The sequence below is a fragment of the Bombina bombina genome, chromosome 7 (genome assembly GCF_027579735.1).
Source record: "Bombina bombina isolate aBomBom1 chromosome 7, aBomBom1.pri, whole genome shotgun sequence".
In the NCBI taxonomy this organism is placed as follows: Eukaryota; Metazoa; Chordata; class Amphibia; order Anura; family Bombinatoridae; genus Bombina; species Bombina bombina.
In genome coordinates this window covers 402,642,554-402,670,093 of record NC_069505.1, presented here as the reverse complement: position 1 = coordinate 402,670,093, position 27,540 = coordinate 402,642,554, and the positions used below count along the sequence as shown (strand labels likewise).

The 27,540-nt window shown below is 39.8% G+C and overlaps 1 protein-coding gene across 1 annotated transcript; it reads left to right on the top strand.

The window, feature by feature from the left end:
- Positions 1 to 985: 985 nt before the first annotated feature.
- On the top strand, positions 986 to 27,095 carry LOC128635948 (N-alpha-acetyltransferase 80-like). The gene is made up of 2 exons (XM_053689036.1): positions 986 to 1,091; positions 25,891 to 27,095. Exons 1-2 carry the CDS (start codon positions 1,015 to 1,017, stop codon positions 26,951 to 26,953), a joined length of 1,140 nt encoding a protein of 379 aa, XP_053545011.1. The 5' UTR covers positions 986 to 1,014; the 3' UTR covers positions 26,954 to 27,095.
- The last annotated feature ends 445 nt before the right edge of the window (positions 27,096 to 27,540 follow it).

Below are 27,540 nucleotides of genomic sequence, written 5' to 3'. Positions count from 1 at the left end.
GAACTGGCTTTAGGACTAGTAATTTATAATAGGAAATCAATGTCTAATTGTTATAATTATGTGTGTGATTTCTTTCTGTTTTTGAGTAGTAAATTTGTGAAATTATTTTTAAATGCTTTTAATGTTCTCTTCCACGTTTTTAGCTCACTAGGGAGCAGGGACTTTGTAATCCTTCTGTCCAAGTCTGCCTCCCCTGACTTATGTTTATTGCACCAATAGTTTCTGCAGCACTATACAGGGGGTACAATACAAATAAACATAATAATGATAAATTATTCTGGGTTTGACCCTAAAAATAGATTTATTTGTTATTAATTGTTATTCCTAAAGTCCATTTTTTTTACAAGTTTTCAGTACATGATAGCCCCAAACAAATTGATGTGTTGCAAAAATATATAATTTGAGAAAGGTTTTATGGTTATAGCGCAAATTATGTAGATACCAAATTTGTATCGCTCAGTAATAGGAGAAAGAAGATAGAAGGCTGATTTGGTTACTTAAGTACTTGTTGGGACTAGCTACGACCATGTGTGTGCATGTGCATGATATGGTTAATCTGACACATCCTTATCATTAAAGGGACATGAAATCCAAAAAGTTTCGTTCATGATTTAGAAAGAACATGCAATTTCAAACAACTTTCCAATTTGCTTCTATTTCCTAATTTGCTTCAAACTCTTGATATCCTTTGTTGAAAAGCATATCTAAATAGGCTCAGTAGCTGCTGGTTGTTGGCTGCACATAGATTCTTTGTGTGGTTGGCTCACCCATGTAAATTGCTATTTCTTTAACAAAGGATATCTAAAGATGAAGCAAATTAGATAATAGCAATAAATTGGAATGTTGTTTTAAATTGTATTCTCTGTCTGAATCATGAAAGAAAAATATTTGGTTTCATGTCACTTTAAAACTATTACAACAATTTTGACATCTTTATACAATTTGTCTGTGAAGCAGATCTGCTTTAGAACGAAACCCTGTATTGCGCCATTGTGAGGAACATCATTTTGATTTATGATGAGTATTTCAAGTCACCCCACAGAGAAATACGTAAATGATCAATGGACCCTGCAAGCAAGAAGCAACCCAAGGTGAATTGTTTTCTGTTTGAGTGGAAAGGGACTTTTTTCTTACTGGTCTGCTGGGATTTGTTTTGTTTGTGTCGTAGAGGGAACTGATAAAGTTTGCCTTGTTTTATAAAAACTCAAGTACTCACCAACTTTCCCAGCGTGTTAGTAAATGGTTTACATCATGTGTTCTCACTTAAAGGGACAGTGTATTGTAAAATAGTTTTTCCTTAATGAATTTCCAGTGACTTGTTATACCAGATTTAAAGTATAAATTGTATGAGAAATTGCTTCTTTATGGTTGTGTTTATATATGGAATAGCTGGCTTTGTTCTTTGATATCACAACCCATTAAAATGAGTTGAACTTGCAGGGAAATCAGATCACCTTATTTTATCGCTTTCTGTTCACACATATGCTTATTTATATTATTTCTTTCTGTATATCAAAGCCCATTACTTAGAGAGAACAAATAAAATTAAGAATGTGTTACTTTCTTCTCCTACCTCCCAATAGGAGTGTAATTTCTTATGCTGGCTATGTTTACACAGCTTTTCTATAGCCTATACTTAAAGGGACATGAAACATACAAACATTTTCTTTCATGATTTAGACAGAGCATACAATTTTAAACAACTTTACAATTTACTTCTATTATTTAATTTGCTTCCTTCTCTTGTTATCCTTTGCTGAACGGTTTATCTAGGAAAGTTCAGGAGCAGCAAAGAACCTAGGTTCTAGCGGCTGATTGTTGTCTGCATATATATATACTCATTGTCATTGGCTCACTCATGTGTTCAGTTAGAAACCAGTAGTGCATTGCTGCTCTTTCAACAAATAGTACCATGAGAACAAAGAAAAATTAATAATAGGAGTAAATTAGAAAGTTGCTTAAAACATAATTTATGTGAGAACTTACCTGATAAATTAATTTCTTTCATAATGGCAAGAGTCCATGAGCTAGTGACATATGGGATATACAATCCTACCAGGAGGGGCAAAGTTTCCCAAACTTCAAAACACCTCACCACACCCACAATTCAGTTTAACAAATAGCCAAGTAGTGGGGTGATAAAATAAGTAGTAAAAAAGCATACAAAAAGAGGAACTGGAAATATAATTGTGCTTTTTATACAAAAACCATAACCACCATAAAAAGGGTGGGCCTCATAGACTCTTGCCAATATGAAAGAAATGAATTTATCAGGTAAGTTCTTACTTAAATTGTGTTTTCTTTCATGTAATTGGCAAGAGTCCATGAGCTAGTGACGTATGGGATAGGAATACCCAAGATGTGGGAGACCACAGAAGAGTCACTAGAAAGGGAGGGATAAAATAAAAACAGCTATTTCCGCTGAAAAAATTAAATCCACAAAAAAATAAGTCTTTCTTAGAAATTTCACATAAATTTCAAGAAAAAAAACTTAAATCATAAGCAGAAGAATCAAACTGCCTGAAGAACTTTTCTACCAAAGACTGCTTTAGAAGAAGCAAATTACATAAAAATGGTAAAATTTAGTAAATGTATGCAAAGAAGACCAAGTTGCTTCTTTGCAAATCTGATCAACCGAAGCTTCATTCTTAAAAGCCCAAGAAGTGGTGACTGATCTAGTAGAATGAGCTGTAATTCTCTGAGGCGGAGACTGTCCCGCCTCCAAATAAGCCTTGTGAATCAAAAGCTTTAACCAAGATGCCAAAGAAATGGCAGAAGCTTTCTGACCTTTCCTAGGACCAGAAAAAACAACAAATAGACTAGAAGTCTTCCTGAAATCTTTAGTAGCTTCGACATAATATTTCAAAACAGCCAAATAATGTAAAGATCTTTCAAGAAAATTCTTAGGATTAGGACACAAGGAAGGAACAACAATTTCCCTACTAATGTTAGAATTCACAACCTTAGGAAGAAATTTAAACGAAGTCCACAAAACAGCCTTATCCTGATGGAAAATCAGAAAAGGAGACTCACAAGAGATAGCAGACAATTCAGAAACTCTTCTAGCTGAAGAGATAGCCAAAAGAAACAACACTTTCCAAGAAAGTAGTTTAATATCCAAAGAATACATAGGCTCAAATGGAGAAACATGCAAAGCCTTCAAAACCAAATTAAGACTCCAAGGAGGAGAAATGGATTTAACAACAGGCTTGATACAAACCAAAGCCTGAACAAAACAGTCAATATCAACAAGTTTAGCAATCTTTCTGTGAAATTAGAACAGAAAGAGCAGAGATTTGTCCCTTCAAGGTACTTGCAGACAAACCTGTATCCAAACCATTGGGAAGAAACTGTAAACTCTAGGAATCCTAAAAGAATGCCAAGAGAATTTATGAGAAAAACACCATGAAATATAGGTTTTCCAAACCTGATAATAAATCTTCCTTGAAAAAGACTTACGAGCCTGTAGCATAGTATTAATCAGAGAAACCTCTATGACTAAGTACTAAGCGTTCAATTTTCATACCTTCAAATTTGGCGATTTGAGATCCTGATGAAAAAACTGCCCTTGAAACAGAAGGTCTGGCCTTAAAGGGAGTGGCCAAGGTTGGCAACTGGACATCCGGACAAGATCTGCACACTAAAAGCTGTGAGGTCATGCGGGTGCTTTCAGAAACACATGCAATTGTTCCAATATGATCTTGGAGATCACCCTTGGAAGTAGAACTAGAGGCGGAAAAATGTAAGCAGGTTCATAAAACCAAGGAACTGCTAACGCATCCACCATCTCCGCCTGAGGATCCCTGGACCTGGAAAGGTACCTGGGAAGCTTCTTGTTTAGATGGGAAGCCATCAGATCTATTTTGGGGAGACCCCACATCTGTACAATCTAACAAAATACATCTGGATGGAGAGACCACTCCCCTGGATGTAAAGACTGACGACTGAGGTAATCCGCTTCCCAATTGTCTACACCTGGGAAATGTATCGCAGAAATTAGACAGGAGTTGGATTCTGCCCAAGAAAGTATTCAAGATACTTCTTTCATCGCTAAAGGACTGCGAGTACGCCACAGTTTTGATATTGTCTGTCTGAAAACAAATTAATGATTCTCTCTTTAATAGAGGCAAAGCCTGAAGAGCGATACAAAAAAGAAGCAGTGCTTACCCATCTTCTTGCAGACAATGCCACACAGCGTTGCTTCAGCGTTTCTTCGGCGTGTACACACTTGTGCCCCCCCCTTTCACCGCCGACGTCAGAATCCAGGAGCCATACAGGAGGAGTCTCCGCCCAAGACGTCCGACAAGCAGCAGCCAACACAAGAACAATCAGCACGGCTGCACCAGAAAAACTGACGAGGAGAGCTTCGTAATGTGGTAAAAGGATTTATTGGGCAAAAATATAAAATCAAAAATTATACTGACATAGTCACCATCAAGTGAAAAATAACTCACTCCCGGACCGGAGTGAGTAAAGAGTAGCAAAAAAGAAACAGTATACGCGTTTCGTGCGGGACTACCGCACTTGATCACTACATATCTAACAAATCCTAATGCTACTCTTAAATAGCCACAAGCTATCTAATTAGTACAGCTTCCTGTTAACTCTTAAGTGGCTATTACTAAAACCTGACACACAAAATAGAATAAACTATACCTTAATAGCAGAAATGTGATAAACATTCTAAGCACAAATTTAAACACTATTTTAAACACAATATTATGTAAAGAGGATATTATTAGCTTGTTACATAAATGTAAGAGTGAAACCCACACAAGCATTTATCTGAAAGCATTTATGTGAAAGCAGGGACAATAAGAAACATGTACTTGTAAACTAACATGATTTAGATTAATTTAAATAAAACCAATTTAAACAAATAAATTCACATCTGTTTCAATATTTAATCCCTCTGGTGATCTAGTTTGTAGATAAAAAATCCACTTCACTTCTTTCTTACATAGGGCATAATCCCTATCACCACCTCTTTTTGTCCAGGGTACATGATCAATAGCTTGAAAAAGAGCCAATGAGGAATCCCCATTGTGTTCAAATTTAAAATGCGAAGCTACCGATGTGAACACATCAGGGTCATCAATGTCCCTGAGATGTTCAAGGGCCCTATCTTTGAGAGCCCTCTTTGTTTTTCCTGTATACTGTTTTTTGCACCCCCCACAGGTAAGGAGGTACACAACATGTGTGGACTTGCAAGAAAGGGAAAATCTGATGTCATACTCTTTATTGGTGACACTTGATCTAAAAGTGTTCCCTTCAATGACATAATTACATGTTTTACAAATTCTCGCCCTACATTTGTGGAACCCTATTCTCCTTTGAAGCCAGGTCCCAGATTTTTTCTCTGGTAACATGGAAGGCGCAACAAAATTGCCAATGGTTTTGGCTCGTCTGGAGACACATTGTACCCCATCTGCAATTACTTTACTGAGAATAGAATCATTCTCAAGTATTGGGAGACATTCCCTAATGATATTGCTAATATTTTTAAATTCCAAACTGAAAGGGGTACTAAAAATAACTTTATTGGTATGATCTCTCTTTTTTTGTTTTTTATGTTTTTTGTAGGTAAGTAAAGAGTTACGGGGGATATTGTCAACAATTGTTTTGGTACTGTTTAGGAGTTTTTCTGAATAGCCCCTAGCCATCAAACGTGTTTTAAGAATTTCACTTTGTTTCTGATATAATGTCTCCCTAGAACAAATACGCTTTGTGCGTATATATTGGCCTTTGGGGATAGCTTTTAAAACATGTGGAGGATGACATGACCTAAAGTTAAGAATGGTATTACCCCCAGTGGGTTTTCTATGTATGTCAGAAATTATTAGGCCATGGTCTGGTTCAATTGATAATTCAATATCCAAAAAATTTATTTTTGATTCACTGTATGTTCCTACAAACTTCAAATTAAAATCATTAAGATTTAAATAATCAAAGAAGGAACAGATAGACTGTACATCTCCATCCCACACCAACAGGAGGTCATCGATATAGCGACCAAAAAATACAATTCTAGACTTGAAGGGGTTACTATCCGCAAAGACGTGCAACAACTCCCACCAACCCATATAGAGGTTGGCGTACGATGGGGCAAACTTTGCCCCCATCGCTGTTCCACGTCTCTGCAGATAGTAAGTACCCTCAAACAAAAAATAGTTGTGAGTTAGCAAGAATTCGACCGTAATAGACAAAAAGTGCTTAACATCTTCTGAATATTGTGATTGTTTGTCTAAAACACCCGAAATTGCTTCTAACCCCCTGTGGTGTGGAATGGAGGTGTACAATGAAGCTACGTCAATAGTTACAAACCTGTAAGTACTTTTCCATTCAAGGGTATGCATACTTTTCAACACCTGAGTGGAGTCCTGTACAAAGCCTGAAGAGCCCTGAAAATAGCACAGAGTTCTAAAATATTGATTGGTAACCTCGCCTCTTGAGGATTTCAAACTCCTTGTGCTGTCAGAGACCCCCAGACAGCACCCCAACCTGTGAGACTTGCATCTGTTGAAATCACAGTCCAAGCAGGACGAATAAAAGAGGCCACTTGAATAATCCGATGATGGTCTAACCACCAGGACAGAGAGAGATGAATTTTGGGATTTAAGTATATCAACTGTGATATCCGAGTATAATCCCCGCACCATTAATTCAGCATGCAAAGCTGCAGAGGTCTCATATGAAAACAAGCAAAGAGGATCGCGTCCGATGCTGCAGTCATGAGACCTAAAACTTCCATGCACATAGCCACTGAAGGGAATGATCGAGACTGAAGGTTTCGACAGGCATGAAAACAATTTAATTTGTCTCTTGTCTGTTAAAGACAGAGTCATGGATACTGAATCTATCTGGAAACCTAAAAAGGTGACCCTTGTCTGAGGAATCATGGAACTCTTTGGTAAATTGATCCTCCAACCTTGTCTTTGAAGAAACAACACAAGTTGATTTGTGTGAGATTCTGCTAAATGAAAAGATTGAGCCAGTACCAAGATATTGTCTAAATAAGGAAACACTGCAATACCCTGCTCTCTGATTACAGATAGAAGGGCACCAAGAACCTTAAAAAAGATTCTTGGAGCTGTTGCTAGGCCAAATGGAAGAGCAACAAATTGGTAATGCTTGTCTAGAAAAGAGAATCTCAGAAACCGATAGTGGTCTGGATGAATCGGAATGTGAAAATACGCATCTTTTAAGTCTATTGAGGACATGTAATGACCTTGCTGAACAAAAGGCAGAATAGTCCTTATAGTCACCATCTTGAAAGTTGGGACCCTTACAAAATGATTGAAAAACTTCAGATCCAGAACTGGTCTGAAAGAATTTTCCTTCTTCGGGACAATGAATAGATTTGAATAAAAACCCAGACCCTGTTCCAGAATTGGAACTGGTACAATTTCTCCTGAAAGCTCTAGATCTGAAACACACTTCAGAAAAGCCTGAGCTGTCACAATATTTGTTGGAACGTGAGAGAGAAAAAATCTTCTCACAGGAGGTTTTATTATGAAACCTATTCGATACCCCTGAGAGACAATATTCTGAATCCAATGATTCTGAATGCAACCTGCCCAAACATCTTGAAATAATTTCAGTCTGCCCCCACCAGCAGAACTGTATTGAGGGCTGCACCTTCATGCAGTCTTGGGGGCTGGCTTTGGTTTCTTGTAAGGCTTGGATTTATTCCATCTCAAGGATGGCTTCCAATAGCCAGTCTTTAGGGGTAGGAGTGGTTTTCTGTTCTCTATTCTGACGAAAGGAACGAAACCAATTGGAAGCTTTAGATTTGCCTTTTAGACTTTTTATCTTGAGGCAAAAAAACTCCCTTCCCCCAGTAATAGTTGAAATAATAGAATCCAGCTGTGAACCAAACAAATTATTACCCTGGAATGATAGAGATAGTAACCTAGATTTAGATACTATGTCAGCATTCCATGATTTGAGCCATAAAGCTCTTCTAGCTAAAATAGCCAAATACATAGATTTAACATTAATCTTGATGATATCAAAAATAGCATCACATATAAAATGATTAGCAGGTTGAAGCAAACGAACAATGCTATGCAAATAATAGTCTTTTTCCCGTTGTGCTAAGCTATCCAACCAAAAAGTTGATGCAGTCGCAACATCAGCCATAGAAATGGCAGGTCTGAGCATATAGCCAGAATGCAAATAAGCTTTCCTTAGATAAGATTCAATATTTCTATCTAAAGGATCCTTAAAAAAGTACTATCTTCCATATGAATAATAGTACGTTTAGTAAGAGTAGAAATAGCCCCATCAACCTTAGGGATTTTTTCCCAAAACTCCTAATTTAGCCACTGGCAAAGGATACAACTTTTTAAACCTTGTAGAAGGAAGAAAAGAAGTAGCCGGCTTAGACCATTCCTTAGCAATCACATCAGAAATAGCATCAGGAACAGGAAAAACCTCAGCAGAAGTCACAGGAGGTTTATAAACAGAATTTAAACCTTTACTGGATTTATTATCAAGAGGACCAGACTCCTCAATATCCAAAGTTATTAACACTTCTTTTAACAAAGAATGAATATACTTGTTAGAGCTGATTCTGTGAATGTGTATCAAAATATATGAAACACAACTTCAGATCTCAATTTGTAATTGTAACTATTTAAATAGATGTTTTGTATCACTTTGTTTCAGATATTTATTATTGATGAATGAATATCTGGTAAGGAAGTGGTAAAGAGTTTTAATTTGAATTTTGATATGAAGTTTAAGCAGGAAACTTTATGTAAAATTCCTGTTAAAGATGCTGATTACTGTGGAATCAGACTTAATGCCTGACTTGAACGTTTGTACAAGGTAGCTGCTAGGCAAAGTTAATTTAAATAGGCAGCGTTAGACTGACTTGAGGGGCTGCTATTCCGATTCTGACTGAAAGCTGTAGTAAGGTTGCGTCACCAATGACGATCAGCTGTGTCAGAGAGTGGGAGGAGTCAAGCTCCGTTGTTTTTGGAGAGCAGAGGAAAGACTTTAACTTAAGTTATAAGAAATTGGGGTAAGAAATAAATTAAATGCAATACCTTCCTTCAGTTCGAGATGGTATTTGTAAGTTCCTTGCTCCTATGATTAAGTTGTACTCGCTCAGAGCGGAGTGGGGAATGGTTCCTGAGCTAGCAGTTGGTAGCGGTTATAGAAAACCCTCTTCCTCTATAGAATGAGCTGACTGCAGGTTTTAGTTTCCAGCACACTGATATCATCTGATGCGAAGTTGAGCTGTGATCACTCAGGGAGCGCGAGAGACGCTCCTCTAACAGCTGTAGGTTAGTCGGTAAGGGGAAATCCTTTACGTAGTTCAAAAAGACCTGACTGCAGGCTTAACTTCACATACACAGGAGCGGTGAAAGTATATATCCAGTAAGGCAGACCTCTGAGAATCCAAGGTTAGAGGACTGTAGAAAACAAGTTCTTGAAAAGGCTCAGTTCTGTTCCGTGTAGTTCAGCAAATAAAACTAATTACTAAGCACCTGGTTCAGGTTGCTTGAGTCTTTTAACAGGAAGGAGGTGGAGAGACTGAGACGTCTTCAATTAAAGGGACAGTACAAGCAAGCTCCTGACAATACTCAGTCTTAAAAAGATAAGATGATTTATCAGTGTCAATGTCTGAAGTAGGATCTTTTGAGTTCAGAGAGATCCTCATCAGAGGAGGATATATCAGTATGTTGCCGGTCATTACAAATTTCATCAGTAGTATGAGAAGTTTTAAAAGACCTTTTACGTTTATTTGAAGGCGGTATAGCAGCCATAGCATTCTGTATCGCCTCAGCAATATAATTTTTCATATCAACAGGGATATCATGTACTTTAGATGTTGAAGGAACAACAGATACTGTACTAGCACTAATAGAAACCTTTTCTGTATTCAAAAGCTTATCATGACAACTGTTACATACTACAGCTGGAGATATAATCTCCACTAGCTAACAGATACACTTAGCTTTGGTAGAACTGTGTTCAGGTAGCATGGTTCCTACAGCAGCTTCTGAGACAGGATCAGAATGAGACATCTTGTAAAATGTAAAAAAAGAAAAATAACATTAAACAGAAATATCTTATTTCCACATATAGCAGTTTCAGGAATGGAAAAAATGCAAATGCTAAAATTGGCAAAAAAAAGCAAATAGCATAGCCCTCTGAGCATAAAGAAGGCAAGGAGCATTTAGGAAGTGAGGTAAAATAAAAATATTTTTTTTGCCGCCAAGTATGACGCACAACGCAAAAGGAAGTTGAGAAATGTTTTGGCGCCAACAAACATCCGGAAATGACGCAACTCGCGTCATAACAAACACAATTTCGCGCCAAACAACCTAGCGTCAACCAGGGCCAGATTGGGCAGCCGGGATACCGGGAAAAATCCCGGTGGGCCGCCGTCCGGCAGCTCATCTGGGCTGGCTGGCTGCTGTATATATTATTGCAGTTTTGCTAAATTGCTCTAAGTTCTTGTTGCGAGTCAGTCCCTGTTATACACACAGTATTTCGTCCCCACTGCTGCAGCATCCGTGTAGTAAAAGTTATTATTTTATTAAACTTCTAAGTTATTTTTTTTATATTGTTAACCCCTTAACCCCCTCTCCGTCCGACCGCTGCTGCGGCTGCCTCACTCTGACTCGGACCGCAACTAGTAACTTAGTTCATCACTGGGCCGCCAGGGAGGAGGAGGCAGGAGGATCATCATATGTGGGCCGGGTCAGGCAGCAGGTGGGGCAGGCCTGGGCCGGCGACTGTGATGTCACGAGAGTTGACTGTCTGTCTCACCACCACCAGCACCACGTGACATAGTGGAGGGAGCCTCAGCCAGGGAGCGGCTGCGTGTGTCGCATCATCAGTCAGTATCAGTTAGCAGCCGGGTCACGTGTGGACAGAGAGTGGGAGCAACCAAGGTCCAGGGACTGAACTGAGTCTGAAGAGAGTCGAGCCCTCACCTCAAAGACGGGCCGACAGCGGGACCTTTAGGACGGCGGACGGCAACTTAGTAAGTTGGTAATTTTTTTATTTGGGCACTGGCAGTGGGCAGCAGGCTGCAGGCAGCAGCAGGCCAGCAAAAAAGCAGAGCAGCACTGACTGAGCAGAGGCAAACATTGTGGTCGGTCAGGAGTCAGGGCAGAACTTAGAAGATCACTGATCAGTCACCACACAAATTCATCTCATTCTCTCATCATGTATGTAGTATAATTTTTTTTATTAATTTTATTATGATGAACAGTGAAGATCAGTGATTGTGAAGTGATATACAAGTTAGTGACTGACTGTGTGGAAGTCCAGACTCCAGTACAGTAGAACAGTGTTTTTCAACCAGTATGCCGTGGCACACTAGTGTGCCGTGAGATATCCTCAGGTGTGCCACGGCAGACTGACAACAGTGTGACATATTTTTTAAACTTTGCTTGTTTTTTACTCCCAGTGCAGGGGTAGTTTGTAGGAGGCATGGCATAACCGCACAATACATACAGTATGTGTGTGTTTGTGTGTATGTGTATATATATTTGCTGTATTAGGCTACAATGTGTGATTTTTTTTTAAATTTTGGGATGGTGGTGTGCCACAGGATTTTTTAATGTTAAAAAGTGTGCCACGGCAAAAAAAAGGTTAAAAATCACTGCAGTAGAAGATATTACAGTGACGGGCACTGAGAACTGGCACTATTCTGCTAAGTGGCTAAAGTAATGGATGTCATAATGAATCAGTTGGCTGATTTTCAAACAGAAGCAACTTTTGATATTAACATAACAACACAGTCACTATGCTGCCTCTCTTTTGCTATCAATATCAAGCATATGATGTAGCCTTTATATTATACAATGTGGAAAAATAAATGCAGTTTAAGTTTTGCAGCTGTTATTGACAATGAAGTTATGCTGTCCCTGGGAATACTACTACCTGTTTTGTGATGTTTATTCTTTGGTGGTGGGGGCAGTAATCTGCTGGGAAAGTGCACTGTTTAAAATAGCAGGAACAGCATAAATGCTTTACTGTGTATTATGTTTAAAGAGTTTTATCCTTCATTAAAGAAATGTGCAGATACAATTTTTTTTGAGAGTATCATGTACAACTGCAATGCTGTGTGTAGGTTGGTTCACAAAGGCAACATAAAATTGTATTCAATAATTCGGTTACACAATGCATAGAAGCATTCTTGCATATAAAGAACATTATTTCACAGAATATGAAGTATATATATATATATATTTAATTTAACTTAATTCTACAGGTCAGATGTAGAGTTGAAGGGAAAACCAGCTAGAGCATAGTTGGCTTTCTTGAATGGGGCGGGGCTGGTCTATACAAATTTCCAGGACCGTTCTGATTTTCCAGTCCGGCCCTGGCGTCAACTAAGACTCAGGAAATGACGAACTTGCGTCATGACAGACGCACATTTGAGCTCAAAAAATTTCTTGCGCCAAGAATGACGCAATAAATAACAGCATTTTGCGCCCTTGCGAGCCTAATTTGCCCGCAAATATTCCAAGAAAAAACACGTCAAATTGAAAAAAAGACTATACCCCAGGTAAGACAAACTTCCTACTCGTATCCTCATATTTGGCAGTAATTTATCTATAAATATTCCCATATAGGAATCAGACATATATTTTAAATGTGTGTCTTTGTGTGAACATTTTTAATGTATCTATTAAAGGTTAATTTTTAATTTGGTTTAGCTTAGTGCTCCTACTAATAAGTGTCTTGAACTATCTTGCTCACATACAAGACCCCCCAGGAATGAGAGTGCTGTTAAGGTGTACTATAATATCAGTTTCTTACTGATTTAAGTTTGAAAGTTTGTAAAACTGAATTATGGGTGTGGTGTGGGGTGTATTTATAGGCATTTTGAGGTTTGGAAAACTCCTGGTAGGATTGTATATCCCATACATCACTAGCTCATGGACTCATAAATTGCTTCTCTATCTGATTTATGAAAGAAAAAAATTAGGTTTCTCCAACATAGGTGTGTCCGGTCCACGGCGTCATCCTTACTTGTGGGATATTCTCTTCCCCAACAGGAAATGGCAAAGAGCCCAGCAAAGCTGGTCACATGATCCCTCCTAGGCTCCGCCTACCCCAGTCATTCTCTTTGCCGTTGTACAGGCAACATCTCCACGGAGATGGCTTAGAGTTTTTTAGTGTTTAACTGTAGTTTTTCATTATTCAATCAAGAGTTTGTTATTTTCAAATAGTGCTGGTACGTACTATTTACTCAGAAACAGAAAAGAGATGAAGAATTCTGTTTGTATGAGGAAAATGATTTTAGCAACCGTAACTAAAATCCATGGCTGTTCCACACAGGACTGTTGAGAGCATTAACTTCAGTTGGGGGAACAGTTTGCAGTCCTTTGCTGCTTGAGGTATGACACATTCTAACAAGACGATGTAATGCTGGAAGCTGTCATTTTCCCTATGGGATCCGGTAAGCCATGTTTATTACGATTGTAAATAAGGGCTTCACAAGGGCTTATTTAGACTGTAGACATTTTTTGGGCTAAATCGATTGATATTAACACTTATTTAGCCTTGAGGAATCATTTATTCTGGGTATTTTGATATAATTATATCGGCAGGCACTGTTTTAGACACCTTATTCTTTAGGGGCTTTCCCAAAGCATAGGCAGAGTCTCATTTTCGCGCCGGTGTTGCGCACTTGTTTTTGAGAGGCATGGCATCGCATGTGAGAGGAGCTCTGATACTGATAAAAGACTTCTGTAGGCATCATTTGGTATCGTATTCCCCTTGGGTTTGGTTGGGTCTCAGCAAAGCAGATACCAGGGACTGTAAAGGGGTTAAAGCTTAAAACGGCTCCGGTTCCGTTATTTTAAGGGTTAAAGCTTCCAAAATTGGTGTGCAATATTTTCAAGGCTTTAAGACACTGTGGTGAAAGTTTGGTGAATTTTGAACAATTCCTTCATGTTTTTTCGCAATTGCAGTAATAAAGTGTGTTCAGTTTAAAATTTAAAGTGACAGTAACGGTTTTATTTCAAAACGTTTTTTGTACTTTCTTATCAAGTTTATGCCTGTTTAACATGTCTGAACTACCAGATAGACTGTGTTCTGAATGTGGGGAAGCCAGAATTCCTATTCATTTAAATAAATGTGATTTATGTGATAATGACAATGATGCCCAAGATGATTCCTCAAGTGAGGGGAGTAAGCATGGTACTGCATCATTCCCTCCTTCGTCTACACGAGTCTTGCCCACTCAGGAGGCCCCTAGTACATCTAGCGCGCCAATACTCCTTACTATGCAACAATTAACGGCTGTAATGGATAATTCTGTCAAAAACATTTTAGCCAAAATGAACCCTTGTCAGCGTAAGCGTGGATGCTCTGTTTTAGTTACTGAAGAGCATGACGACGCTGATATTAATATCTCTGAAGGGCCCCTAACCCAATCTGAGGGAGCCAGGGAGGTTTTGTCTGAGGGAGAAATTACTGATTTAGGGAACATTTCTCAGCAGGCTGAATCTGATGTGATTACTTTTAAATTTAAATTGGAACATCTCCGCATTTTGCTTAAGGAGGTATTATCCACTCTGGATGATTGTGAAAATTTGGTCATCCCAGAGAAACTATGTAAAATGGACAAGTTCCTAGAGGTACCGGGGCTCCCAGAAGCTTTTCCTATACCCAAGCGGGTGGCGGACATTGTTAATAAAGAATGGGAAAGGCCCGGTATTCCTTTCGTCCCTCCCCCCATATTTAAAAAATTGTTTCCTATGGTCGACCCCAGAAAGGACTTATGGCAGTCAGTCCCCAAGGTCGAGGGAGCGGTTTCTACTTTAAACAAACGCACCACTATTCCCATAGAGGATAGTTGTGCTTTCAAAGATCCTATGGATAAAAAATTAGAAGGTTTGCTTAAAAAGATGTTTGTTCAGCAGGGTTACCTTCTACAACCCATTTCATGCATTGTCCCTGTCACTACAGCCGCATATTTCTGGTTTGATGAACTGATTAAGGTGCTCGATAGTGACTCTCCTCCTTATGAGGAGATTATGGACAGAGTCAATGCTCTCAAATTGGCTAATTCTTTCACTCTAGACGCCTCTTTGCAATTGGCTAAGTTAGCGGCTAAGAATTCTGGGTTTGCTATTGTGGCGCGCAGAGCGCTTTGGTTGAAATCTTGGTCGGCTGATGCGTCTTCCAAGAACAAGCTACTAAACATTCCTTTCAAGGGGAAAACGCTGTTTGGTCCTGACTTGAAAGAGATTATCTCTGATATCACTGGGGGTAAGGGCCATGCCCTTCCTCAGGATCGGCCTTTCAAGGCAAAAAATAGACCTAATTTTCGTCCCTTTCGTAAAAACGGACCAGCCCAAGGTGCTACGTCCTCTAAGCAAGAGGGTAATACTTCTCAGGCCAAGCCAGCTTGGAGACCAATGCAAGGCTGGAACAAGGGAAAGCAGGCAAAGAAACCTGCCACTGCTACCAAGACAGCATGAAATATCGGCCCCCGATCCGGGACCGGATCTGGTGGGGGGCAGACTCTCTCTCTTCGCTCAGGCTTGGGCAAGAGATGTTCTGGATCCTTGGGCGCTAGAAATAGTCTCCCAGGGTTATCTTCTGGAATTCAAGGGACTTCCCCCAAGGGGAAGGTTCCACAGGTCTCAGTTGTCTTCAGACCACATAAAAAGACAGGCGTTCTTACATTGTGTAGAAGACCTGTTAAAAATGGGAGTGATTCATCCTGTTCCATTGAGAGAACAAGGGATGGGGTTCTACTCCAATCTGTTCATAGTTCCCAAAAAAGAGGGAACGTTCAGACCAATCCTAGATCTCAAGATCTTAAACAAATTTCTCAAGGTCCCATCTTTCAAGATGGAAACCATTCGAACTATCCTTCCTTCCATCCAGGAAGGTCAATTCATGACCACGGTGGATTTAAAGGATGCGTATCTACATATTCCTATCCACAAGGAACATCATCGGTTCCTAAGGTTTGCATTCCTGGACAAACATTACCAGTTCGTGGCGCTTCCTTTCGGATTAGCCACTGCTCCAAGGATTTTCACAAAGGTACTAGGGTCCCTTCTAGCTGTGCTAAGACCAAGGGGCATTGCAGTTGTACCTTACCTGGACGACATTCTGATTCAAGCGTCGTCCCTCCCTCGAGCAAAGGCTCACACGGACATCGTCCTGGCCTTTCTCAGATCGCACGGCTGGAAAGTGAACGTGGAAAAGAGTTCTCTATCCCCGTCAACAAGGGTTCCCTTCTTGGGAACAATTATAGACTCCTCAGAAATGAGGATTTTTCTAACAGAGGCCAGAAAGACAAAGCTTCTGGACTCTTGTCGAATACTTCATTCCGTTCCTCTTCCTTCCGTAGCTCAGTGCATGGAAGTGATCGGGTTGATGGTAGCGACAATGGACATAGTTCCTTTTGCGCGCATTCATCTAAGACCATTACAACTGTGCATGCTCAGTCAGTGGAATGGGGACTATACAGACTTGTCTCCAAAGATACAAGTAAATCAGAGGACCAGAGACTCACTCCGTTGGTGGCTGTCCCTGGACAACCTGTCACGAGGGATGACATTCCACAGACCAGAGTGGGTCATTGTCACGACCGACGCCAGTCTGATGGGCTGGGGCGCGGTCTGGGGATCCCTGAAAGCTCAGGGTCTTTGGTCTCGGGAAGAATCTCTTCTACCGATAAATATTCTGGAACTGAGAGCGATATTCAATGCTCTCAAGGCTTGGCCTCAGCTAGCGAGGACCAAGTTCATACGGTTTCAATCAGACAACATGACGACTGTTGCGTACATCAACCATCAGGGGGGAACAAGGAGTTCCCTAGCGATGGAAGAAGTGACCAAGATTATTCTATGGGCGGAGTCTCACTCCTGCCACCTGTCTGCTATCCACATCCCGGGAGTGGAAAATTGGGAAGCGGATTTTCTGAGTCGTCAGACATTGCATCCGGGGGAGTGGGAACTCCATCCGGAAATCTTTGCCCAAGTCACTCAACTTTGGGGCATTCCAGACATGGATCTGATGGCCTCTCGTCAGAACTTCAAAGTTCCTTGCTACGGGTCCAGATCCAGGGATCCCAAGGCGGCTCTAGTGGATGCACTAGTAGCACCTTGGACCTTCAAACTAGCTTATGTGTTCCCGCCGTTTCCTCTCATCCCCAGGCTGGTAGCCAGGATCAATCAGGAGAGGGCGTCGGTGCTCTTGATAGCTCCTGCGTGGCCACGCAGGACTTGGTATGCAGATCTGGTGAATATGTCATCGGCTCCACCTTGGAAGCTACCTTTGAGACGAGACCTTCTTGTTCAGGGTCCGTTCGAACATCCGAATCTGGTTTCACTCCAGCTGACTGCTTGGAGATTGAACGCTTGATTTTATCGAAGCGAGGTTTCTCAGATTCTGTTATCGATACTCTTGTTCAGGCCAGAAAGCCTGTAACTAGAAAGATTTACCACAAAATTTGGAAAAAATATATCTGTTGGTGTGAATCTAAAGGATTCCCTTGGGACAAGGTTAAGATTCCTAGGATTCTATCCTTCCTTCAAGAAGGATTGGAAAAAGGATTATCGGCAAGTTCCCTGAAGGGACAGATTTCTGCCTTGTCGGTGTTACTTCACAAAAAACTGGCAGCTGTGCCAGATGTTCAAGCCTTTGTTCAGGCTCTGGTTAGAATCAAGCCTGTTTACAAACCTTTGACTCCTCCTTGGAGTCTCAATCTAGTTCTTTCAGTTCTTCAGGGGGTTCTGTTTGAACCCTTACATTCCGTTGATATTAAGTTATTATCTTGGAAAGTTTTGTTTTTAGTTGCAATTTCTTCTGCTAGAAGAGTTTCAGAATTATCTGCTCTGCAGTGTTCTCCTCCTTATCTGGTGTTCCATGCAGATAAGGTGGTTTTACGTACTAAACCTGGTTTTCTTCCAAAAGTTGTTTCTAACAAAAACATTAACCAGGAGATTATCGTACCTTCTCTGTGTCCGAAACCAGTTTCAAAGAAGGAACGCCTGTTGCACAATTTGGATGTTGTTCGCGCTCTAAAATTCTATTTAGATGCTACAAAGGATTTTAGACAAACATCTTCCCTGTTTGTTGTTTATTCAGGTAAAAGGAGAGGTCAAAAAGCAACTTCTACCTCTCTCTCTTTTTGGATTAAAAGCATCATCAGATTGGCTTACGAGACTGCCGGACGGCAGCCTCCCGAAAGAATCACGGCTCATTCCACTAGGGCTGTGGCTTCCACATGGGCCTTCAAGAACGAGGCTTCTGTTGATCAGATATGTAGGGCAGCGACTTGGTCTTCACTGCACACTTTTACCAAATTTTACAAGTTTGATACTTTTGCTTCTTCTGAGGCTATTTTTGGGAGAAAGGTTTTGCAAGCCGTGGTGCCTTCCATTTAGGTGACCTGATTTGCTCCCTCCCTTCATCCGTGTCCTAAAGCTTTGGTATTGGTTCCCACAAGTAAGGATGACGCCGTGGACCGGACACACCTATGTTGGAGAAAACAGAATTTATGTTTACCTGATAAATTTCTTTCTCCAACGGTGTGTCCGGTCCACGGCCCGCCCTGGTTTTTTAATCAGGTCTGATAATTTATTTTCTTTAACTACAGTCACCACGGTACCATATGGTTTCTCCTATGCTATTATTCCTCCTTAACGTCGGTCGAATGACTGGGGTAGGCGGAGCCTAGGAGGGATCATGTGACCAGCTTTGCTGGGCTCTTTGCCATTTCCTGTTGGGGAAGAGAATATCCCACAAGTAAGGATGACGCCGTGGACCGGACACACCGTTGGAGAAAGAAATTTATCAGGTAAACATAAATTCTGTTTTCATATCCCTTTAAGTATAGAAACTTTCAGTATAAGTAGGGATTCCACAGCTAAATTAAATGCTATATAAATGTAAAGGATAATTTTGTAAATAGTTAACATTAAATAGATAATTCGGGGGGGGGGGATTAATTAAAGGGGATAAAAATGTAGGGTAAACTGTGCCTTTAATAGGATAGAACCAACAATGTTCAAAAAAGTCTCACAAAGTATTAAAATACAATAATTTTGTCACAAAGTTTAAAGTGATGGTAAAGAAACGTATATGCCAAGATTAGCAGTAACACGATAGGCCCCATTTATTAATGGATAGGCGGACAAGGTTTGCTCCCGTAAACCTTTCTGCCTGGCTTTGCATCGAGCGGCCAACATACACTGCCCACATTTATCATTGCACAAGCCACTGCTTGTGCAATACCGCACACTGCTAGCACGCAGCCAATCATGCATAAGCAGGGGCTGCCAGTCATCCTGATTGGAGAGGTTTAGCAGTACTTAACTTGCGTTTCAGGCTCATGTGCATGAGCCTGATACGCTGGGGCCCCAAAGCTGCTTTTGCATCTTGATAAATGGGGCCCTATATATTTTTTTCACACCACATTTCATAAACTTATTTCTCATACTGCCTTGTATTTCTACCTACGTCCCCTTCTACTTTCCCTTTTTGTAGTGTAGCGACGTATAGAGCAGTCTCAGTCCAATATTATTGCTGATTCACTGTTTAGTTGTGTATTGCTTAGTGACATTACAGATTTGTGTATGTGCATGCATTTGGTCCAGCTGCTCTGCGGAGAGTTAGGAACGGGTGCCCTTTGAAATAAATGGGATGTCCGGTACAGCTTTGCGTTTGCCATTCTGGCTATGACAAGAATTTGAAAGAAAAAAAAATAGGAAAAGGCTTGAACGTGTGTGCGTGCAACTGCATGCGTGTGTGTGTGGGGGGGGGGAGATAAGCACTGTTATGTACTTTTTAAATATATATTTTATCCCCTAGATACGACCCCATACTAGATTTATTCCCCACCATTGATACTGAATTTTGTAACATAGATGACCTTGAAAATAGAACTGCCTCCTTTTTTGATGAGTTTGCTTCTGAACCAAATGTTCTCCAATCCTCAGCTTTACAGTCACATTACTTATGTTTGACACATTTTATGGACCTTTTCCTTGAGCTAATCACAGATGCATAATCTCTTATATGAGCCCATAATGATTTTTTTGGCATTCACGGTTTCAGAAGTCTGACAGAGAAGGTCTTCTTCCAGGTGGGTCCATCATCTTCATCCACAGCGAAGGCGGTGCGGAGCTGTGGTCCGGAGCGGTCTTCCCAGATGTGGAGATCCTTGGCGGTGGTCATCTGTGGCGGCGGTCCTTGGGAGCGGCAGTCCTCAGCAACATGGAGGCTCCTCTTCATCCGATGTCCGTGGTATACTGAATAGTGAATGCAAGGTACCGCAATCAATTTGGGGTACCTTGCATTCCTATTGGCTGAATTTTTCAAAACAGCCAATAGGATTAGAGCTACTAAAATCCTATTGGCTGTTTAAATCAGCCAATAAGATTTCAGTAGCTCTCATTCTATTGGCTGCTGAATTTTTCAAAACAGCCAATAGAATGAGAGCTACTGAAATTCTATTGGCTGTTCAAATCAGCCAATAAGATTTCAGTAGCTGTCATCCTACTGGCTAATTTTGAACATTTCAGCCAATAGGAATTCAAGGTACCCCAATAAATATGGGGTACCTTGAATTCTTTCTTCAGTGTGCGGCGGACGATCGCATGAAGAGGAACCTTCACGCCTTCGCCGAGGACCGCCGCCGCCGATGACTGCCGCCAAGGATCGCCACTTCTGGGAAGACTGCTCCGGACCTCTGCTCCGTGCCGCCTTTGCTGTAGATGAAGATGATGGACCCGCCTGGAAGAAGACCTCCACCGGACTTCTGAAACCGTGAGTACCCATTTGGGGCTTTAGTGTTAGGTTTGTTTTAAATTTTTTGGGGGGTTTTGTTTTTTTAGATTAGGTTTTTTTGGGAAAATCTCAAAAGAGCTGAATGCCCTTTTAAGGTCAGTGAAAAAGAGCTGAATGCTCTTTTAAGAGCAATGCCCATACAAATGCCCTTTTCAGTGCAATGGGTAGATTAGGTTTATTAGTGTTAGATTTTTTTATTTTGGGGGTTTTACTGTTAGGGGGGACTTTGTTTATTTGTAATGTCAAAGAGCTGTTAAACTTAGGGCAATGCCCTACAAAAAGCACTTTTAAGGGCTATTGGTAGTTTAGCATTAGATTAGTGGGGGGGGGGTATTATTTTGGGGGTCTTTTTTATATTCATAGGGATTATGATTTTTGTAATGTATTCATAGGGATTATGATTTTTGTAATGTTTTTTTATTTTCTGTAATTAGATTAATGTGTTTTTTTTGTATTTTTTTATTGTAATGTAGTAATTTATTTTTATTGTAATTAAGGGGTTAATTTAGGGGGTGTTAAGTTAGGGGGCTTATTCATTAAATTAGTTTTTTGCGTTGTGGGGGTTGGCAGTGTTGGAGTTAAATGGTAAATTAGGTTTAATGTGTTGTGAGGGGTTGGCGGATTAGGGGTTAATAGATGTATTAGGTAGTTTGCGATGTTGGGGTTTGCGGATTTAGGGGTATTTTTTCTTAATACTTTGTGCAGGCAGTTAGGTTTTTTTTTGGGTTTTTTTAAATACTTATTACGGGCGCTTAGGTTTTTTTCTTTTAATACTTATTGCAGGCGCTTAGTTTTTTTTTTAAATACTTATTGCGTGCGGTTCTATACTTATTGTGTGCGTTGTTTTTTTTTTGTAATGCTCCGTTTGCCTTTGCTGCATCCCGGTGGATTCTGAAAATGGCAGGATTCTTTCACCACCCTGCCATTTTTGGAATCCACCGGGATGCAGCTTACCAGCTTCGCTGCATCCAGGTGAATTCTTGGCTGGCTCGCGCTGCCAACATTACTTTGAGGATGCGTGCTCAACTGCCGATGGCGACGGACATTACAAACGCAATTATAGTATAGATTTTTAATTTTAATATAATAAACTCAATAAAAAAAAATCCTTTTTTTCACTCCCTCCGTTTACCTAATAATGCAAAGCCATTCACGAATGGCTCTACATATAGCCCTTGGGAGCGCGCACCTCGATATTTAATTCCTTGATTCTGTTCTCTTGCAAGGCTGTCAGTAGGAGGAGTATTTTTCATCTGTCTCGATTAGCTATAACTGTAGTGACGTGATTGTTATCCGTGGCACGTGAGTGACTAGTGTTGCAGACTTGCTCTGTCTAACTACGCAAGCGCACACCTTCACTCTAAAGAGACATGCATGTATGTTTCACGCCTAGTGCGCATGTAAACAGGATTGCGCATTTCCTATTAGCATATTCAGTTAGCAAATAAGAGTAACCAATATGATTGGTCAATTGCTTTAAGCCATTTCAGCAGTTTCTTCAAAAAAGAAAAAGGATGGTAATTATTATGATTTCAGCTTTCTTTACAAACGCAATTTATTATCTATGCACTTTGTGTATTTTAATAAGTAGTATTCTGTTACCAGTGTTATGACCCTTTAACATGATCTAATATAGAGAAAAACAGTGTATCATTTTTTTTAATGATTTTGTTGGTTTCCATAAGCTGGTTGTAATTGTATTATGCAAAGCTCTATGTAAATCCTACAAAATAAACGGTCAACAAAAACACGTAAATGCCAGTTCCTTGTGCGCTCATTTAATCATAGCTGAAAATATGTAATGACTCGGATATGACTAGATCGGGCAGTTTTAAAAGTATGTTATGGATTAGAATAGCATAGAAATGAAGAAGCCCCTCTTTTAAATAAATATCCTATATAGAAGACACGTGCATTCTGACGTTTTGTTCACCTCCGAATGCCTAAGATGACAGCTCTTCATGCCGCTCGACTATTTTCGTTACTGCATTTATTCTTGTGCAACAGTAACGCACTCAAATCTGGATTTGCACAAAATGTACTGTGTTGCTGCTGCACAGGAATAAATGCGGCGACGAAAATAGCCGTGCGGCTTACACATTCGGAGGTGAACGAAACCTCAGAATCCACATATCTACTGTATAGGTTGGAATAGCAAGGTAATAACTGCGGTAATAGTTATCTGTTGGTGTAAATAACTGGAAGCCCCTACGTGCAGATTAAACTTATATATATATATATATATATATATATATATATGCAGGTGGCCCTCGGTTTACACCTGTTCAATTTGCACCTGTTCAAAATAGCAACCTTTTTTTCAGTCATGTGACTGCTATTGAAAAGCTTTGGAAAGCAAAATGCACTAATTAAAATAGCCAGTAGGTGGAGCTGTCCGCTTGTTTTGCAGCAAAGTTATGCAACTTAAAGGGACAGTTCACCCAAAAACTTTCTCCCCTTTAAATTATTGCCAATGATACTTTTTACCTGCTAGAGTATTAAATTGGTTGCAAGTAGCTCCTTTACTCTTATTTCAGCATGTGAAATAGCTGATTTAGCTTGTGGTTTCCCAACCTATACTGAAAGTTTTGATACTGGCGTATATGCTATTGACAAGCCTAAGTAAACACAGCCAGCAGAAGAGATTACACCCTCAGTGGGGGGCATGATAGTTAAGTAATAAAATGATAATTTTCCATTGTTCTCTCTATGTATTGAGCTTTGGTGTTCCAGACAAATATAAGATAAGGAAGCAAATCTGTGTACATGAAAGTGATAACATAATGAGATCTGATATTACCTGAAGCTCAACCCATTGTAATAGGCTGTGGTTTCAAAGCACAAAACCAGCTACTTCAGATACACAAATAAACCCGAAAATGCAATTTCTCAAATATTTTATACTCTGCAGTTGGTATAACAAGTCATTTAAAATACATTTATGGAAAAACAATTTTACAGTGTACTGTCCATTTAACAGCCTGAAATTGATCTGTATACACAGAGCAGACATTAGCTATCGAGCAACAAGTTTTAGCAGCCACTTCCCTATTATCTTCCTGTCCAGCTGCTTGAGGTAAGGATGCCTAACTGCTTATTAATCACTGCAGATTGAAATGCATAGAATAGGTGCAGACCCAATATTATCTAACATGCTAACAATGCAGAGAACTGATTGCATAAAAATGCAAGTAAAAAAACGTTTTTGTTTATTAAACTTAGTTTGATGATGATGCAGTCTGTTGTGTGATTATTTTATTAGGTGCTGTTGGCAAATCTTTTTGTTCATTAAACTTAGTTTGATGATGATGCAGGCTGTTGTGTGATTATTTTAATAGGTGCTGTTAGCAAATGTTTTTGTTCATTAAACTTAGTTTGATGATGATACAATCTATATTATTAGGTTTATAATGCTGTTTAGCATTTAAAGTCTTCATTTCAAAGCTTTAAAAATAATGTATTAGGTGTTACTTATGACAATTTTGAGAGGGGCCTGGAACCTAACCCCCTCACTTCCCATTGACTTACATTATAAACTGGGTTTCAATTTACAACGGTTTCGATTTACAACCATTCCTCCTGGAACCTAACCCCGGCGTAAACTGAGGGCTACCTGTATATATATACCAAATGCTCTTATTTACAGTATATAAAGATAAACCCTTACATTGACAACAGTGGAAAATAAACGTATGTTATTGTTTTTTATCTTGCTTATTATAATTTTATATCTGCATTTTTTCACATATTTTGTTGTAGATTTCTTACGTCATGATATATAAATAAAATTATAATTTATTTCTCTGCTGAGTTTGCTGAAATAAAATATATAATTTGTGTGCATCGTGGTAATGGCAATATTTTAAAATGGGATCCGTTGTGATTGAGATTGCCTGTGAAATTTTCAAGAGAGTCAAAATCAGTGTTTGAAGGCGGTAAAGAGGTGTTTTACTACACATCTCTGCATTAAAGGTGCAATGTAAACGATCCGAATCAGAATTTTATGACAAAAATAATTTAAATGTGTCAAAAGACACTCGAACTCTTTTGTTACAATACACTAGTCAAACTAGGACTTTAGCATTATACAAAAAAATACTTTTTTTTTATTAAAGTGTTCTCCACAGAAAATGTTGCAGCCGGGTAGCATTATGAAGTAGCCAGGTGGGGCAGTGTAATACTTTCTAATATTATAAAATGTTCTGCTATCCAAAGCACAAAATAATTGCAAAATTTAACATACATTTATTTAATGATATTCTGTGCAATAAACAATTAAAGAAAATTAATATTAGCTAATGTCAGCTTAATCTTGGCTAAAATTTTAGCCGGATGGTCAGTAAAATCAGCCGGGTGCTGCACCCATCAAAAAAGTCCTAGGGAGAACACTGTGATATAATATGTATTTTAATTATTGTGGGGGGTTTTTGGAAGTATATTATGTGTTTGTGTTATAAATTACATAGAAGACAGTAGCTACAACTTTCTATTTTAATTTATTTAATACCAAAATAAGTTTTCACAGTTCTAAACATATTATACTTAAAGGGATACTGAACCCAAATGTTTTCTTTCATGATTCAGATAGAGCAGCAGTTTTAAGCAACTTTCTAATTTACTCATAGTATCATTTTCTTTGTTCTCTTGCTATCTTTATTTGAAAAAGCAGGAATGTGAGCATAGGAGCCGTCCCATTTTTTGTTCAGTACCCTGGATAGCCCTTTCTTGGTTGGTAGCGACAAAAAAAATGTAGTGCTTTAATGTGAACAGTACCTAAAGGCTCCAGAACAGCTCAGCATATGGGTGTGAAATGGTTCGACAACTATGGGGTTAATTTATCTTGGGTGATAATTGATTTTAAAAAATTATTGAAATGGATATTCGAAGGTAAAGAGTCAATTGATATATGTATAAGTATGTTACGCAGCTTCATATATTAGAAAATTAAGGCAATAAAGTACACTGGATAGACTAAAATATATATATACAGTAAATATTTTAAGCAGAAAATTTAATTAAAGACAAAATGTGACACGTAATGAGCAGGGTTAAGGCTTTTACATTTTTTAATTGATTTCTATTTTTTTACTTATTTTTCAGGGTTTTGCCCTATCCCAATGTTGCTCTTGTTCCTTTGCATCATCGTCCAGATCTGAAGGGATCTTGTGCAGATCTTCTGAATCAGCAGTGGCGTCGGAGCCTTGGAGCTCGGATCCATTCCTTGGAGAAATCCTCTGATGACTTCCCAGCATGTTTGGTGCTCATTGGCTCTCCAGATGGCCCTGCCCTTGGCCATGCTCGTCTCTGTAGAGTGATTGGACACCCAGATAGCTTATTTGTAGAGTCAGTAGTGGTCAGCACGGAGCTCAGAGGAATGGGCTATGGCCGGCGCTTGATGGAGGCAACAGAGTGTTATTCACGAGGCAGGGGCTTCCGAAATCTCTACCTCACCACCCATGACAAGCAGGACTTCTACGCTCACTTAGGCTATACCCTAACAGAACCTGTCCAGAATATGGGTTCTCTGGGTACCTTGCTGCCTATGAGCATGTTACAGAGCATGACAACCACAAGGACTGACCTTACTTCGAAACGTGCACCCCATTCTCCTCCAAATCACCCACACTCCCCACTTTCTGCAACAAATAATTCACCTTCTCTATTCTCCTCTCACCCACTTTCTGGTTCTGTACCACCACCCCCTCCACTTCCCTCCATTCCACCTCCTACTGCTTCGTCAGTTGATGCACCTTCATCTTCTACAGCTTTTGGATCTTCTAACTCCGCTAATACACCACCCCCACCCCCTCCACTTCCCTCTCCTGTTCATGCACAGGCTTCTCTGTCAGTTGCTGCACCTTCATCTGCTCCAGCTTTTGGACCTTCTACCTCAGCTAATACACCACCACCACCCCCTCCACTTCCTTTTCCTGCACAGGCTTCCTTGTCAATTGCTGCACCTTCAATTTTTTCTTCATTAAATTCTGCACCACCCCCTCCTCCTTTCCCACCTATTGCACCACCCCCTCCTCCTCCCCCTTCACTCCCATCTGCTCCATCAGTTACCCCTTCGGTACAGGATATAGGCGCTACCTCTGCTCTACAAACCCCATACAGGGATTTCCGTGGAGAGCCCATATATTGGATGAAGAAAAGTATTTGACTATTTTGAGAGAAGAGAGTTGTATCATCTTGCCAGTCTCATTGTGCCACAATTCATCTGCCTAACCCACCAATCAGTGCCACAGCCTCCTTTTTTTTTAAATGGCTGTATATGAAATAAAAATGTCTTCTTTTCTAACTCATGCAGTTGTTTTACATTATCTTTTATAAAAAAACGAAACCGCCAAACCACCTAAAATATAGAGGAATTAATCAGTTGTGTGGAATTGTCCCAGGCAAGTAAGTAGGATAGAAAGCTAGGGTCTTAATTCTCCTCTGTGTCCACCCTCTTCTGTGACTATTTAGGTGTATTTACTTAAAGGGACACTGAACCCAAAATTTTTATTTCATGATTTAGATAGAGCAGCAATTTTAAGCAACTTTCTAATTTACTACTACTATCAATTTTTCTTCGTTCTCTTGCCATCTTTATTTAAAAAGCAGGAATGTAAAGCTTAGAAGCCGTCCCATTTTAGCTTCAGCACCCTGGATAGCGCTTGCTGATTGATACATTTAGCCACCAATAAGCAAGCGTAACCCAGGTTCTGAACTAAAAATGGGCCGGCTCCTAAGCTTTACATTCCTGCT

Coding starts and splice junctions, on each gene's coding strand:
- LOC128635948 (XM_053689036.1), top strand. CDS start 1,015: ATGATGAGTATTTCAAGTCACCCCACAGAGAAATACGTAAATGATCAA. Junction 1,092..25,890: donor CAAGCAAGAAGCAACCCAAG/GTGAATTGTTTT, acceptor CTTATTTTTCAG/GGTTTTGCCCTATCCCAATG.